This window comes from Chelonia mydas, chromosome 6 (genome assembly GCF_015237465.2).
Source record: "Chelonia mydas isolate rCheMyd1 chromosome 6, rCheMyd1.pri.v2, whole genome shotgun sequence".
Classification (NCBI taxonomy): Eukaryota; Metazoa; Chordata; order Testudines; family Cheloniidae; genus Chelonia; species Chelonia mydas.
The window spans coordinates 115,492,934-115,506,806 of record NC_051246.2 but is presented as its reverse complement, the minus strand read 5'-3'; the positions used below and the strand labels follow the sequence as shown (position 1 = coordinate 115,506,806).

The 13,873-nt window shown below is 38.2% G+C and overlaps 1 protein-coding gene across 6 annotated transcripts in view; it reads left to right on the top strand.

Moving 5' to 3' along the window:
• Positions 1-12,718, top strand: part of AKT1 (AKT serine/threonine kinase 1) — a 116,021-nt gene extending 103,303 nt beyond the window's left edge. For 5 of the 6 annotated variants that reach the window (XM_037901060.2, XM_007067988.4, XM_043548573.1 and 2 more), the window contains 3 exons: positions 3,338-3,425; positions 9,519-9,621; positions 11,106-12,718. In XM_037901060.2, coding sequence (XP_037756988.1) covers positions 3,338-3,425; positions 9,519-9,621; positions 11,106-11,185 — 271 coding nt within the window. In that variant the 3' untranslated portion in view covers positions 11,186-12,718. Of the gene's footprint in view, positions 1-3,337; positions 3,426-4,731; positions 4,837-9,518; positions 9,622-11,105 lie in introns of those variants that run through there. The other variant, XM_043548574.1, reaches the window with a different exon arrangement.
• Positions 12,719-13,873: the final 1,155 nt, after the last annotated feature.

The window sequence follows — 13,873 nt, the reverse complement described above, 5'->3', positions numbered from 1 at the left end:
AAATAACTTCCAGGCTGTATGCAGTTTTGTAAGTTCAGAGAATGCACATGTTTCATGGTTTTTTCTAAGCACCTTCCTAATGATGATTTTTCTCTTTTGAACCACAAAAGATGATTATTGTAAAAGGAAGATCTGCCTATTTCAGCCATTTATTTTTTATCACCACTGCATCTAAAATGATAGTACAATAGAGTAACAACTATATTTTTTGCTCAAACATGAGAATTCAAGACTAGTCCAGAAGGAAGACAGGCAGTCCTTAAGAAAGAAGTATGAAATAAAAAAGTTTACCAACCAGAAGATCCTGCGTGTTAGGACATGTTCCTTTCATCATCTTCAATGCAGCTTCCTCCTGAGAAGGAACACTTCTCATGATGTTGTTTCATTCGGGCAACCAGGCCTTGCATTTCTTTGTTGCACTGTTTGCATTTTGCACGCATCCTGTCTTACCCACAGGTAGAGGAACTTCATTAAAATATTCCCAAACTGAGTCTCTTTTACGGCCTGTTGCCACTATAGGTTTTCCCTTCTAGTGAGAGAATGGTATAGTAGATCAATGAAGGCTACACTCAGAAAGACCTCAAAACTCCTGGAATATGCTGCTCAAATGGTTTCACTTTTGTTTCTACTGCCTGTCCCTCCCTTCTCACATTTATCTCCAGACTTCTTCTCCTTGTCCAGATCTATTCCGCTCCCAACAATCTTCTATTCATTGAACTTTTTGAAACTTTTCACTTTTAGAGAGAGGTAAGTGATTGACTCTGTGTACACAAATTTGCAGAGGGATAATAGGGTTGAGGTCTGTTATTTCTCACCTCTGTATATTTATTGATTGATTGATTGATTTAAAAACATTTTTGCTGTTAACGAGCATGTTAGCTCTGGAGACACAAATCCACAGTTTGAGAACTGCAAAACTAAGCATCTCTGATAGTATCTTCTAGACTGAGCACTGAGTCCCATTGGGTAGACAGAAAGACTAACCTAAATAATCTATACAGAAGCTTGTGGAACCCCATAAGATTGGGTCCCTAATCCATGAACTATTGGAACTCATTTACAAAACTTTTCTTAATCATTATATGAATATATTGTCTCATATTATAGAATTCGAATTTATAATCCCTATTCCATTATGAGATATCTTTGAGCTATAATGTATCTTAATTAAAACTATCTTTAGATAGGTTTTTTCCTCAAAAAGCATTTTATCAAAAAAAAATCCAATTTAAATTAAAAAAATCTGATTTTTTAAATTTTTTTTTAAATCATTGATTTTTATCCACCCTGATTTAGACTATAGTTTTTTCTGTAGTTTCTAGGTCTCGGTTCTCATTTAATCTTTGTAATATATCACTGTAAACTTTTAATGGTGTATTGCTTTTATAGTGTTGTTTATATCCATAGTTAGGATTGCAAGAATTGCAGAGTGAAATTGTGTTGTGGCTTGTGTTATAAGAGGAAGTGTGGCCCAATGGTAAGGTGCTAGCCAGGGACTTGGAGTAGTGAGTTCAGTTCCCAGCTCTACCCTATTTCCTGTGTGATTGGGCAAGTCACTTAGCCACTCTGTGGCTCAGCTTCTCACCTGTAAAATGGGGATGATAATAGTTCCCTACCACACAGGGGTGTTTGGGAGGATAAATACATTAAAGTTCATGAGGTGCTCAGAAATTATGGTGATGGGCACCATATGCAGGATGTCAGACTAGATTATCATAATGGTTGTAATGGTACCTTCCAGCCTTCATATCTGTGAATTTCATCTATCACCTGTCTGAAGGTGATAGGTGAACTAGAAGCCTGTTGATCTCTGTGTGTGTTTTGTTCCAGAAGAACATGCTTTTTGTATTGTTTGGATAATGTGGTTCAGTCTTTGAGAGAAAGCATTTCACCCATATAATAAAGTTAAAACTCCTGTTGACTCAGGGCTTCTCTACACGTTAACTGGAACAAAAATAACTAAATTGCTTTAATTTATACCTGTAATTATGTTGGGTCATGTCTGTGTGAAGACTCTGTCGTAATAAAAGTGCCCTATCTCGATATAATTTAAATCAATAGAAAACCCATTGTGTTTCCCTGAATCCAGGAAGGAGAGTACTGTTTGTGTACAACTTGATAATATTATTTGTGTTGTTATAGCACCAAGTATCTTCTTATAATTTACATTTACGTCAGGTTGCATAATTCATTTCTTTTAAAAACCTTGTGTCTTTCACTGTTGGTCGTTAAGATCATTTTGGCTTCCAAGAAGATATCCCAGCACACTGAGAAGTGACTACTCCTTGTAACAGAGTTAGAAGGAAGTCTGGCTAGCTCAGTCAGGGCTCACTCAACTCTTGTTACAAAATGTATTTTTAAGCATCAGCTCTTCTCTGAAAGTTGACTAAAATGGCAACATGGGGTTCTGTGTTTGTGTTTCATTATCTTCCATAACAGCTTCTTAACAATGAAAACAATTTACCAAGGGTCGTGGTGGATTCCCCTTTACTGGAAATTTTTAAATCAAGATTGGATGTTTTTTGAAAAGATCTGATCTAGGAATTATTTTGGGGAAGTTCTATGACCTGTATTATACAGGAGGTCAAATTTAGATGATCACAGTGGTCCCTTCTGGCCTTGGAATCTATGAATCATATCAAATATTTCCACAAAGAGAGTTTTTTGATGGCCTGTAAGTTATGCTTCCAACAAATGATTAGCGTTCTACAGGTCAAATTCTGCCTTTCTTCATTTCTATGGTATAACTCCCATTATCTTCAGATTTTAGCTTTAATTTACACCTGAGCAAACCTCATTCCCTTTTCCTAGTTGCCAGGTGTAACTGATTGGGCCTCTTATTGGAACACAGTAAAACTTAATGCACAAGAAGGACTAGAATCCAGCTCACTCTCCCATAGGCATGCACAAGCTCTGTATGCTAAAAGTAATAACTTACTTTTGCCACTAAAACAAATATGAATTAGAGCAGAGATGTTGAGTAAGAGAAGCCCCCTTTTAAAGTCACATAATAGAACTTCATTTTGAGGTCAGATAGTTTGAAGCACAAATTTTAGATGCATCTTTTTCTGTATCAATAATTTGTCTCTTTAAAATAGTTCCACTAGAGGTTTTGAAAGCATGTTGAAGTCTGAAATGGACAATCAAACAGTATTCATGAGTCTTAGTACATGAAACAAATGCATCAAGGTAAAGGCTTGTTTTCAGACCCGAAACTGATAAACTGTTGGTTACTTAACCATATAACCCATGACTTCCTCACTTCTCAGTAATAATCTTATTTGAAAACTACATATGCTCAAGTGTTCTTTTTTTTTTTTTTTTTTCCCTAAAACAGGTTAGGTGGTGGCTCTGATGACGCAAAGGAGATTATGCAACACAAATTTTTTTCTGGCATTGTTTGGCAAGACGTATATGAGAAAAAGGTACTTATAATAATTCCTCTGATGTAAAGTGGGTTTGTGGAGAAACTGAATACGTTTGAGGTGGTCCCCTATATTGGTTATTGAAGATTATTTCATAAAAAAGGTTTGCTATGTTTCTGAGTCAGCTTTTCTAAGCCAGAATGGTTACATAGTTCTTACACCAATATAGTTCTTTATTTCTAACTAAAAAATTCCTGCTAAAGAAAACATATCTAAATCAATAATAGGAGTAAAAGAGAATCTGTTAGGTCAAAAATGGCTCAAAATATTAGTTTTTTGTAAACACAAGCTTTTACAAAACTGGTTTCCACGAATTCTGTTTTAATTCTAGTTGAAACAGTTTTCTCTTTAACAAGTGATACCCCTAAGATGCTTGAAGCCCAGAAACTGGCTCATTGAACCAGTGCCTGAGACTCTGAACATGAAACTAATCAGAAATAATAGTGAAACTGTTTTTTGCTTTTTCTCATTTCTCTCTGTTTGAATAATGCAAATAGACTAGATCAGACAAATAGCATAAACACAGAAAGTAAAACTTGGATTTTTTAAAGTTAGTCCAGTTCTAGTAAGGGGTTTGTGACAAAGAAGGGAAGGACAATTTTAAGTATCTGAATTCATGGTTTGTCACCTTCTTTTCTGAAGCCCTGCCCCCATGTTCTCTAACAAGAGCCCCTAGAGTCAGAGAGACTGACCTGCTGCCATGTGACTGGCATAACCACTACTCTGTCAGTGATGTCGGCCTCAGTCACTTCCTCCTCCATTATCTTAGTGCCATCTTCCACGTTGCCCTCATTACCTCTTCCGAGAGTTTCCCTCCACTCATTCAAGTCCCTCCTCACACACACTTTTGTCATGACACCCACATGGAACTCAGACATCTACTTAGTGATAAAAAGAGAAACTACTTCATCATGCCATGCACTAGCCGTTGTTGAGTAACTGTGTGATTTTATTCATGTTATCCCACTTTGCCCTCCGTACTGTCTTGTTTTCCCCGCATCATATCAGAGCTAATTTAATTAGGAGGCAAGAGTCATATCTTCCCTTGGTTTTGGAAAGTACTAAAGCCACCTTTGGGTCTCAGTTGGCATCAATAATAATTTATTTTTAACCTGAAAGTCTCTTATTAATGAATAGAAATGTATGATCTGCTCAGGGTTTTAGCTTTTGGTATAACTAATGTAATAATATGTTAGCAGTTTCCATATCATACCAGTCGAGATTAACATTGTTGGCTTTCCTGTTGTATTGGGACTACAAAGGGTACCCTATCTTCTCCTTCCAAAACTTCCCTCTCTCCTTGCAGAAATGTGTCCCTCTTTGTATTCCTGATAAAGTTATGAAGATGTTGAATAGTCCCCTGGAGAACGCAAAAGATACAGCAAACAAAATGTAATATGACACGCACGTTCCTAATCCTAGAAGACTCTTGTATTAGGAAAGATGGTTGCCCCTTTATATCATTTCACAGAAGGGAGAGAGATGCATCTGAATCCTGATGAAATATTTCAGCATTGCATGTTTCACACTTGAATGCCTATGCATCATTCAGCATATATTGATCCTTTTAAAGGATGCTGTCCAGGTTGCCAGACTAAAATTTTAACCTGTTGTATTATATACACATTTTAATATTTACAATATAACTCTGCCCTTCTGCTTCTGGAAAATCTGTCATTTCCTCTAAAAGAAAAGGTTGTAACCGACAGAACTCCAACTCTTCTGTTGGGCAAGTGGAAAACAAACCCTAGAACTGTGTTAATTCATGATCACACATGCATGTTTTACTGGGCGCCTCTCATTCTGCCTGCCCTATTCTTGTCAGAAAGCAGAGTTCTGAAATTTACAAGGATCTCAATTCTTGAGAGAATAGGAGTTGTGTATTTTCCATACCCTGTCTGCTCCCCAGACTAAGGCAGCCAAACAAATTGGAGGGATAGCAAGTCATTTATTTGCCTTTTGTGCATCTGCCAGGAAACAAAGAGCTGTCTGGAAGGTCTGATTTTGGGTCTACTAGCCTTGACAATATCCCTTTTAAGACCAGATATCAAAGGAGACTGCCACATGCAGAATGTCTGCAGTGAATTTATCAGGTCTTGGACTTCTGCGTGCCAGCATTCTGACTACAGAGTTTACACAGTTCAGGGTAAAAAATATTGTTTTTAATATGATCTTCATGAAGCTTATAGTGTGTGGTGACGGGCCAAAAACTTCAATCTTTTTTCCCAGTCCCTCCAGACATTTGCTGCCTTGGGGAAAAGAGTGCGTGGATCAAGACTACCTCTGACATTGTCTTTGCAAAACCAAAACCCAGCCTCTTTGGCCCACTTTTAGCAAGCAGGCAAATCAGAAATTGGATCTAAGACACTATCTACTGCAGAAATACCCACTCTGTGTAAGCCAAAGCGACAGGTTTAAGTGGCCTGGAGGGCCTTCTGAAAGTGATAGAATATCACCCCATAGTGAGTGAAATATGCTACATGAATCTCTGGGACAGACATGGTTCCCCAGTGTCATCAGGAAATGTTGAATATGTTTACATAATTGAGGTTTTGTATGAACAAGGACATTTTCTGGGAGACAAGACCTTGCTTTGAACAACAGGGAGTTTGGCTGAGTTTGTCTAGTCACAGAAATTTAAAATCTTTATCAGAAGATCCCTGCTGAAAATCTTTGCCATTTGTCCTTGGAGAAGGCTGCATTTTAACTGTGCAATACTTCATCCTTCCACAAACTCCATGTAAATATTGATATTTTAATTGCATCTTCTCACCAGTTTCTCTTGGCTAGGTAAGCAACTTAAGTCCACGTATCTTATGCTGGCATGCAGCAGCATTACACTATAAGTGGCACCTCTCAACCATAGTCTGCTGAGCTATTGCAGTGAGGGCTGCAATCCACTTAATAAATCCACTTAATAAAACGAACCTCACCACTCCTTGCTACATTCTCCCACTTCCACTCGTAGTTCAATAATCCAAATCTGACAATATGCAAAAATATTTTCCTCGTTTCGTAGGTGCAGCTCACCCTGTCTTAGATTGTATTTTACAAATATTTTGTAAAAAATAATCTAAAACACATCTTATACTTGTTTTCTGTTTCCTTCTGTGGTTCCCCGTCATTCTCTAGCATAGAGTTTAGGTTTCTGCTGCAGAGCCCGAGTCCTTAATCACTCACGCATTCTGAGACTCAGCACTGCAGACAATTTAGAGAGTGACGGGGAGCAGCATATGTGCCAAAATCACCATTAGCTAAATGGGTTATGGATAGAACAAACACGCAAAAAGGGCCAAGCTATAGCTTAGATGGAGGAGAAACTGCCTTTTGGATGATCAGAATATTGGGGGTTCAGTATCAGGGAGAAAGGGTGTTTATCCTCACAAAAAAATAGATTGCCCAGACTCACATGAGAATAGGATTGTTATCTTATGAAATGGAGCTCCCTTCTAATGTACCTCTAATAACATATAGACTATAAAGCCTTCATTTTCAAAAGGGTCCAATAATTTGGGGTACTTAACATTGATATCTGAACCATTAGTGATTATCTTTGAAAAGTCATGGAAGATGGTAGAGATTCCAGATGACTCGAAAAGGGCAAATATAGTGCTGATCTATTAAAAGCTGGAGCATTGTGTTCAGTTCTGGGCATCACATTTCAGGAAGGATGTGGACAAATCGGAGAAAGTCCAGAGAAGAGCAACAAAAATGATTAAAGGTCTAGAAAACATGACCTATGAGGGAAGATTGAAAAAAAAAATTGGGTTTATTTAGTCTGGAAAAGAGAAGACTGAGAGGGGACTTGATAACAGTTTTCAAGTACATAAAAGGTTGTTACAAGGAGGAGGGAGAAAAATTGTTGTTCTTAACCTCTGAGGATAGGACAAGAAGCAAGGGCCTTAAATTGCAGCAAGGGAGGTTTAGGCTGGACATTAGGAAAAACTTCCTGTCAGGGTGGTTAAGCACCAGAATAAATTGCCTAGGGAGGTTGTGGAATCTCCATCATTGGAGATTTTGAAGAGCAGGTTAGACAAACACCTGTCAGGGATGGTCTAGATAATACTTAGTCCTGTCATGAGTGCAGGGGACTGGACTAGATGACCTCTCAAGGTCCCTTCCAGTCCTATGATTGAGACCTCTTAAAGGGGCCTGAATTTCTGAAAGTGCTTAGCACTTATCTGATCCTCAGACTCCTTCAAGGTATTGGACACCCAAAATGACTAGTTAGTTTTGAAAATTTAGGTTTAAAATATGTATATTGTTTGCATATTGTAACTGTATTAGGTATTTATAATAAGGGCCATTTTTAAAACAGTTGTATTCTCACTTCCCATAATGTTGAATTGTTGGTTCTAAACCTCACAGGATTTTTCGTTGAAGTATCACCAGATTCTGTGTCTGTGGATCATATTTTTGTCTTTAATTTTAAATCTAATCTGAAATAAAATTAAAGGGGCCTAATGGTATTATTTATTGTATGTATTGCAGTAGCAACTAAGGAAGTGTTGTTTCCCCTTTTGCTAACACAGGAACCAGGGTCAGGTTAATAGGCAGCAGGTTTAAAACAAACAAAAGGAAGTGTACTTCACATAACAGAGTCAACCTGTGGAACTCATTGTTAGGGGATGTTGTGAAGGCCATAACTATAACTGGGTTCAAAAAAGAATTAGACAAGTTCATGGAGGATAAGTCCATCAATGGCTATCAGCCAAGATGGTCAGGGATACAACCCCATGCTCTGGGTATCCTAAGCCTCTGATTGCTAGATGCTGGGACTGGACGACAGAAGATGGACCATTTGATGATTGCCTGTTCTGTTCATTCCCTTTGAAGCACCTGGCATTGGCTACTGTTGGAAGACAGGATACTGGGCTAGATGAACCATTGGTCTGATCCAGTGTGGCCGTCCTTAAGTTATTTGACCTTGTTGTGCCTACACCAGGGACTAGGTCAGCATAGCTACAGCACTCACGGTGTGGATTTTGCATGCCTCTGAGCACCATAGCTACGTAGATCTGTCTTTTAATTGTAGACCAGGCCTGAGTGATTTAATGTTCTGCTTAGCTAACCTAGTCCCTGCAGTTTCAGTGGGATACAGTATGCTTCCATGATCCCATTTCCCAATTGTTGTGTTGCCTAGTGTAGTGTAGTTGCTATTACGACTGCCAGATTTATCCCCAGTGGTGGGTGAACTGATGCCCAGCATCATGTCCTCTGTGGAAGGGCTACAGACTGTGACTTCACACTCAAGTTTCTGCTGTATCATGCAGTGGGAAACAGAACAAGATTTGTCTACCAGATATGCTGCCTTCTAAAACTGCACATTACAAAATCCTTTGGAACGCTGCATCTGCATAAGACCAGCATGGTGGGCGTGCTACTTCCCACACTCCCTCCTCCCCCACCCGACTCAAGCAGCTCTGTTTGCCTAGAGTCCTGCTGCCAGACTCCCTGCTTACACGAGGCTGACTTCTACCCCTCACACCCAAGAGAGTTTAACAGCACAGCGTGGGGTCTTATTAGTGCTACTCATGGTTTAGCCAGAGAAGGATGCAATGTAAGAAGCTCTCCACTGACCATGCCAGTTTCCCTTAAACCTTCAGAGCTCCAGAAGTGCAGCGTTTATATCCAGTTGTTTCCATGGGATAGGAGGGAGCTGTAATGCCACTGAAGTACAGCTCCTCTCCCTCTGAACAATTTTGAGCAATTAGGCAGGCTTTCTGCTCCTTTTGCCCCTCTCCCATGCCTAAAGCAGAGGTGATAAGGCCTATAGTATGTATACTGTTTTTAAAAAACAGACTATTAATTTCTTAATTGTAAATATCAGCTATTTATTTATTGCTTGAAGTAGCATCAAGAGCTCACAACTCTTTCTACTGCAAACACGATTTAGAAACAAAGCCATTCACATCCCATAAACAGCAAATGCACATTTAAATACTTTGTATTGTATACGTTTCTTTCCTACGAGCCATGATTTTATTAGCAGTATAGGAAAAGTCACTGTGGTTTATAGCTGAAATTCAAAGCCAACCTATAAAGAATGTATTTCAATAAACTATAAGCTTGCAGTATTTTTGTGTCTTTCAGCTTATACCTCCATTTAAACCACAAGTTACATCTGAAACAGACACAAGGTATTTTGATGAAGAATTCACAGCACAGATGATTACAATCACTCCACCTGACCAAGGTAAAGTTTCCTAAATATTTCTCTCTCTCTTTTTAGGCCCACCCCAAGATAATATTCAGTAGTGTTATCTGGCCTTATAGAAAATATCAAAGAAATGTCCGTTCAGATTCATCTGGGTTTCTTCATATACAGTAATTAAACTGTATGATTATACTTGATCATGGTGTTAGTAAACTGATATGGAGCTTTTCACTGTTAGTTTGCCTATTCAGATCTGGGATGGCGGCAAAGATGGGTCCATACCAAACTCCCAGCTCCAGCTTTGGGATGTTTAGAAATCTGACACTGAATTTTGCACCCTGAGCCCATCTCTAATTGATAATACCAGAAAGTTGTTATCCAGTGGCTGCTCAGTGAGCTATGTGATTTGATCTGGCGGTCTGAGTCCCTATCCTCATAAATGCCTCGAAAACCAATACTATAACCGACCCCATTATTAGTAGCCTCAGCAGTGAAGCAAACTATTGACTGGGCATAGAAACTGAATTGCCCTTTCAACCCCTACTGGTGGTCTCTCCAGTCTAGTGTTTTGGGGAAGTGTAAATGACTGTACCCACTCCACAGCTAAATAGAGAATTCCAGTCTGGTGCCTTTCACAGGCATAGAATATCATAAAGAGAACTGAGTAGAAACTGGATTTTTTGTTGTGGGGAGTTCTGAGAGTTCAAAATTTGGTTTCTGTTCTGAAATGGAACTAAAACAAAATATATGAAATATCTTAGAAAATGAAGTTCTGAAAAAAAGAATAATTTCAGGTCAGTTGAAATGTTTAATTTTGTAAGATCAGAAAGTTTCATTCTAATTTTGACATTTTACAAAAATTGATATAAAATAAAATGTTAATAAGTTGTTTCAAAATAATAAATCAAAATGCTTCATTCTGAAAATGTCAGAACACTTTGCACTGGCTCTTTTCCAAATGAAATAATGTTCAGATTAACAAGTTTCCTCAAAACATTTCATTTTCAACGAATTGGCATTTTCCAACAGAAAAACATTCCGCTGGAAAATTTCCAACCACCAATATTCATAAGCTTAGAAATGCATACACATACACATGGTGTATATTAACAAACACTTGTTGCATAATGGCTAATGTGCTTTTTTAATTTAAGTATACTCTATTTCCATGGTAACTTAGCATTCACTTTGTACCACTAGACACGGAGGGGTGAAAATTCAGTACAGTGAGTATGGATTCAGCCATACAACTTCCAGCAATGTTAAATGGACACCAACACAGTTACATCTCTGTGCTGAAAATTAACTTCTTCTGTGACTTACATTAAATAGAGAGTCAAGGCAGGTCTTAAGTTTGATGCCTTTCTGTTACTATCTTTAGCTATATTTTTAGTTTGGGGTGAAGGGGGGAAGTTACAATGCATTTGTTCCAAGACATGAAAATCATTAACCTCTACTCTGTTTAAAATCAAAATATACACGGCATTATTCAATGTGGGTAAAATTTATTTTTCTCTTTGCAGATGACAGTATGGATTGTGTAGATAATGAGAGAAGACCTCATTTTCCTCAGTTCTCCTATTCAGCCAGTGGAACAGCTTAATGTTTTGCCTTTTTTCCCATTCAGAAACAAAACAGACTACATTTTGGGGACCTTACTTCAATGGACACTAGAAAACTGTCTACATTATCGGAATTACAAACTATGTTTGTACTACAATTTACATGAATTTGTTGGAAGCCTCACAGATTCTGTATTTAAAACAATTCTCTGATGCATTTTTGAGAAGAAAACATTTAAGAATGGATTTGTTTAAGTCAACCTTTTATGCTGAATGACTAGGTTTTTAAGAATACGCACCAAAACAGTTTACATTAGAAATAATTAAGATATTCAACATATCAGCAACTCTGACCAGAAAAATCCCCTTATTTTATTTATTTCATACAGGTCATTATCTAAATATAGAATCTGCACTCTGAACAATTAGATTTATTAGGAAGCTATAAAGACTTTAGTAGCTAGTGCAATAATATAAGCAACGAAGTGAACAAACTCTGGAGAGTTAAAGGTTCAAACTCACTTTGGACAGCAATGAAGTGTCATCCTACTCCAGAAAATCAACTATAGGAACAGCATTAATGGCCTCAGTGAGGTAGTTCAAAAAGCAAGTTATTTTGTTATAACATCTGCTACAAGACATTATGTATCAAATTGAATTCTGTGGAATCTAGTCCATTTCTACATCGCACAGATGAGTATTCCCTTCAAGATAGTGCATTTAATTATTCCATTTGTCTAATGTTTAAGAGTATTTAACAGGATTGGCTGCTCAAAACTTAGAAAACAGTCTGATTACCAATCTAATCTAAAATGCTGTACTGCAGAATTGCCCCACTTTGTACAGTGAATAAAAAGCCACACACAGGTCTAAGGGAGAAATTCATCTTGATGAATGAATCAACCAAACAGAAGTAAATTATGGCACTGAAGTAATGACTTGTTGCTGCTTTTTTTTAAAGAGAAGTTGTATAAAGATATGTAAACAATTACTGTTTGCATCATGCCAGACAATTTCCTCACTCTTCAGTGTGCATTCAAGGTATCAGGCAACTGTCATTGGTGCCTTCTGACTCTTGAAGAAGCACTTTAACGTGTTTCCCGTATATAAGAAAAAAAGAAAGTAGGTTGAAACTTTCTCTGTGTTTGAGTAATAGGGTGTTCAAGTGAATATATTTTGTTTTTAATCTTAGTGAGAAATTCCCCCACTCCCTTTTTTGTTGTTGTATCATGTTTCTTTGTAACTTTCGTAAAAACAGTCTTATTCTGCCTCTACTGCCCAAATGACTTTATTCCCTTGTAGGTTGCATTCTTTTAGATCGCTTTTTGTTTTCATTCTCTTGACTGTATAAAAATGATGAAATGTACTGCAGTTAATTAGCATTTATTTTTTTAATTTGGAAGAGAGTGTATTGGAAATACCCTCACTTCCCCTTTCCACGAGAAACTACTGTGGTCCAGCAGAGAGCCCATTGCCGTGACTTTTTTTTTGTACACAAGGTTCGACTCTAGTATTTTTACTTATGATATGGAAGTTTCCCTCTAAATACTTAAATAAAAATTGCTTAAACACGGTAGGTGCTTATTTCTTTTGATAGGAGCTTTATGGATTCAGAGAAATGTGAAAGCTGTTCTCAAATTTCTCTCCATCATTCCCTGATCCAAACTCTAAAGCTCTCACCTCTGTGAGTGGAATTTGCCTTCCCTACACTCCTTCCTTTTGCCGCTGGTTTAGTAACAGGTGTTTTCAGCAGTAGATTGTTAAAGAAATAATTCATTCTGCACTGGAAGATCTTCTCTAGGGGGGATGAAAAAGGAAGGGACTCACTTTGCCATGTTTAGTCTGTGAGCTGGTGCTGATGTCAGTGGGACTAATCATTAAAAGTCTGCAGGATCAGGTCACCTGAGCTCTCTGCACAAGAAAGGGCTGGAGTATAATTAAGATGTGACATGCAGGAATGTTGCTAAATCTTTATTTCCTGCCCCAGTCACTTGAGTCAGGGCCACAGGAGGCCAGTATTCATTGACTCCAGGGGCTCCTGTTAAAAAGAGTGTTCCCTCTCCTTGTAGGTGCTGGAAAAAAAATACTGTGTTGTTTAAACACAATATATTTGAAGCTAAGCATGGATGCTTCAGCTGTGCAATAAGCAACAAAACACCCAAACCAGGTCTGTTTGGTTTAAGCAACAGGCTGTAATTCCTAAAAAGTTTACTGTCCACCAAAGCTCAAGTTCTTACCAGGGAGTGTAAGCGTTTCTCTGTAGTCTTCTTCACCCAACCAAGCAATAATTATTAAGCATCATGGTGGGCTAGGAGCATCAGCATGTGTCTGTGTGGTCACATGAAATTTTGGGGGGCGGAGTGGGGTCTATTTCCTTGCAAAGGGATGCCTTCAGTGTGTGCCAGACAGCATGCCCCATTTGTCTGATATAACACACCCTTGAGTCCTATTGCTCTTGACCCTGTGCCTAGGTTTGGGTTAAGAAATGGAGCCAACCAGCACACCAAGACCAAACAGGGCTAAGTTAAAAATTACTTAGCAAGTTAGCTGACTTCAAGGCACCAAGGCCTGATGAAATACATCCTAAAATACTCAAGGAGTTGACTGAGGAGATATCTGAGCCATTAGCAATTATCTTCGAAAAGTCATGGATGATGGAAGAGATGCCGGAGGACTGGAAAAAGGCAAATATAATGCCAATATATAAAAAGGGGAATAAGGCCAACCTG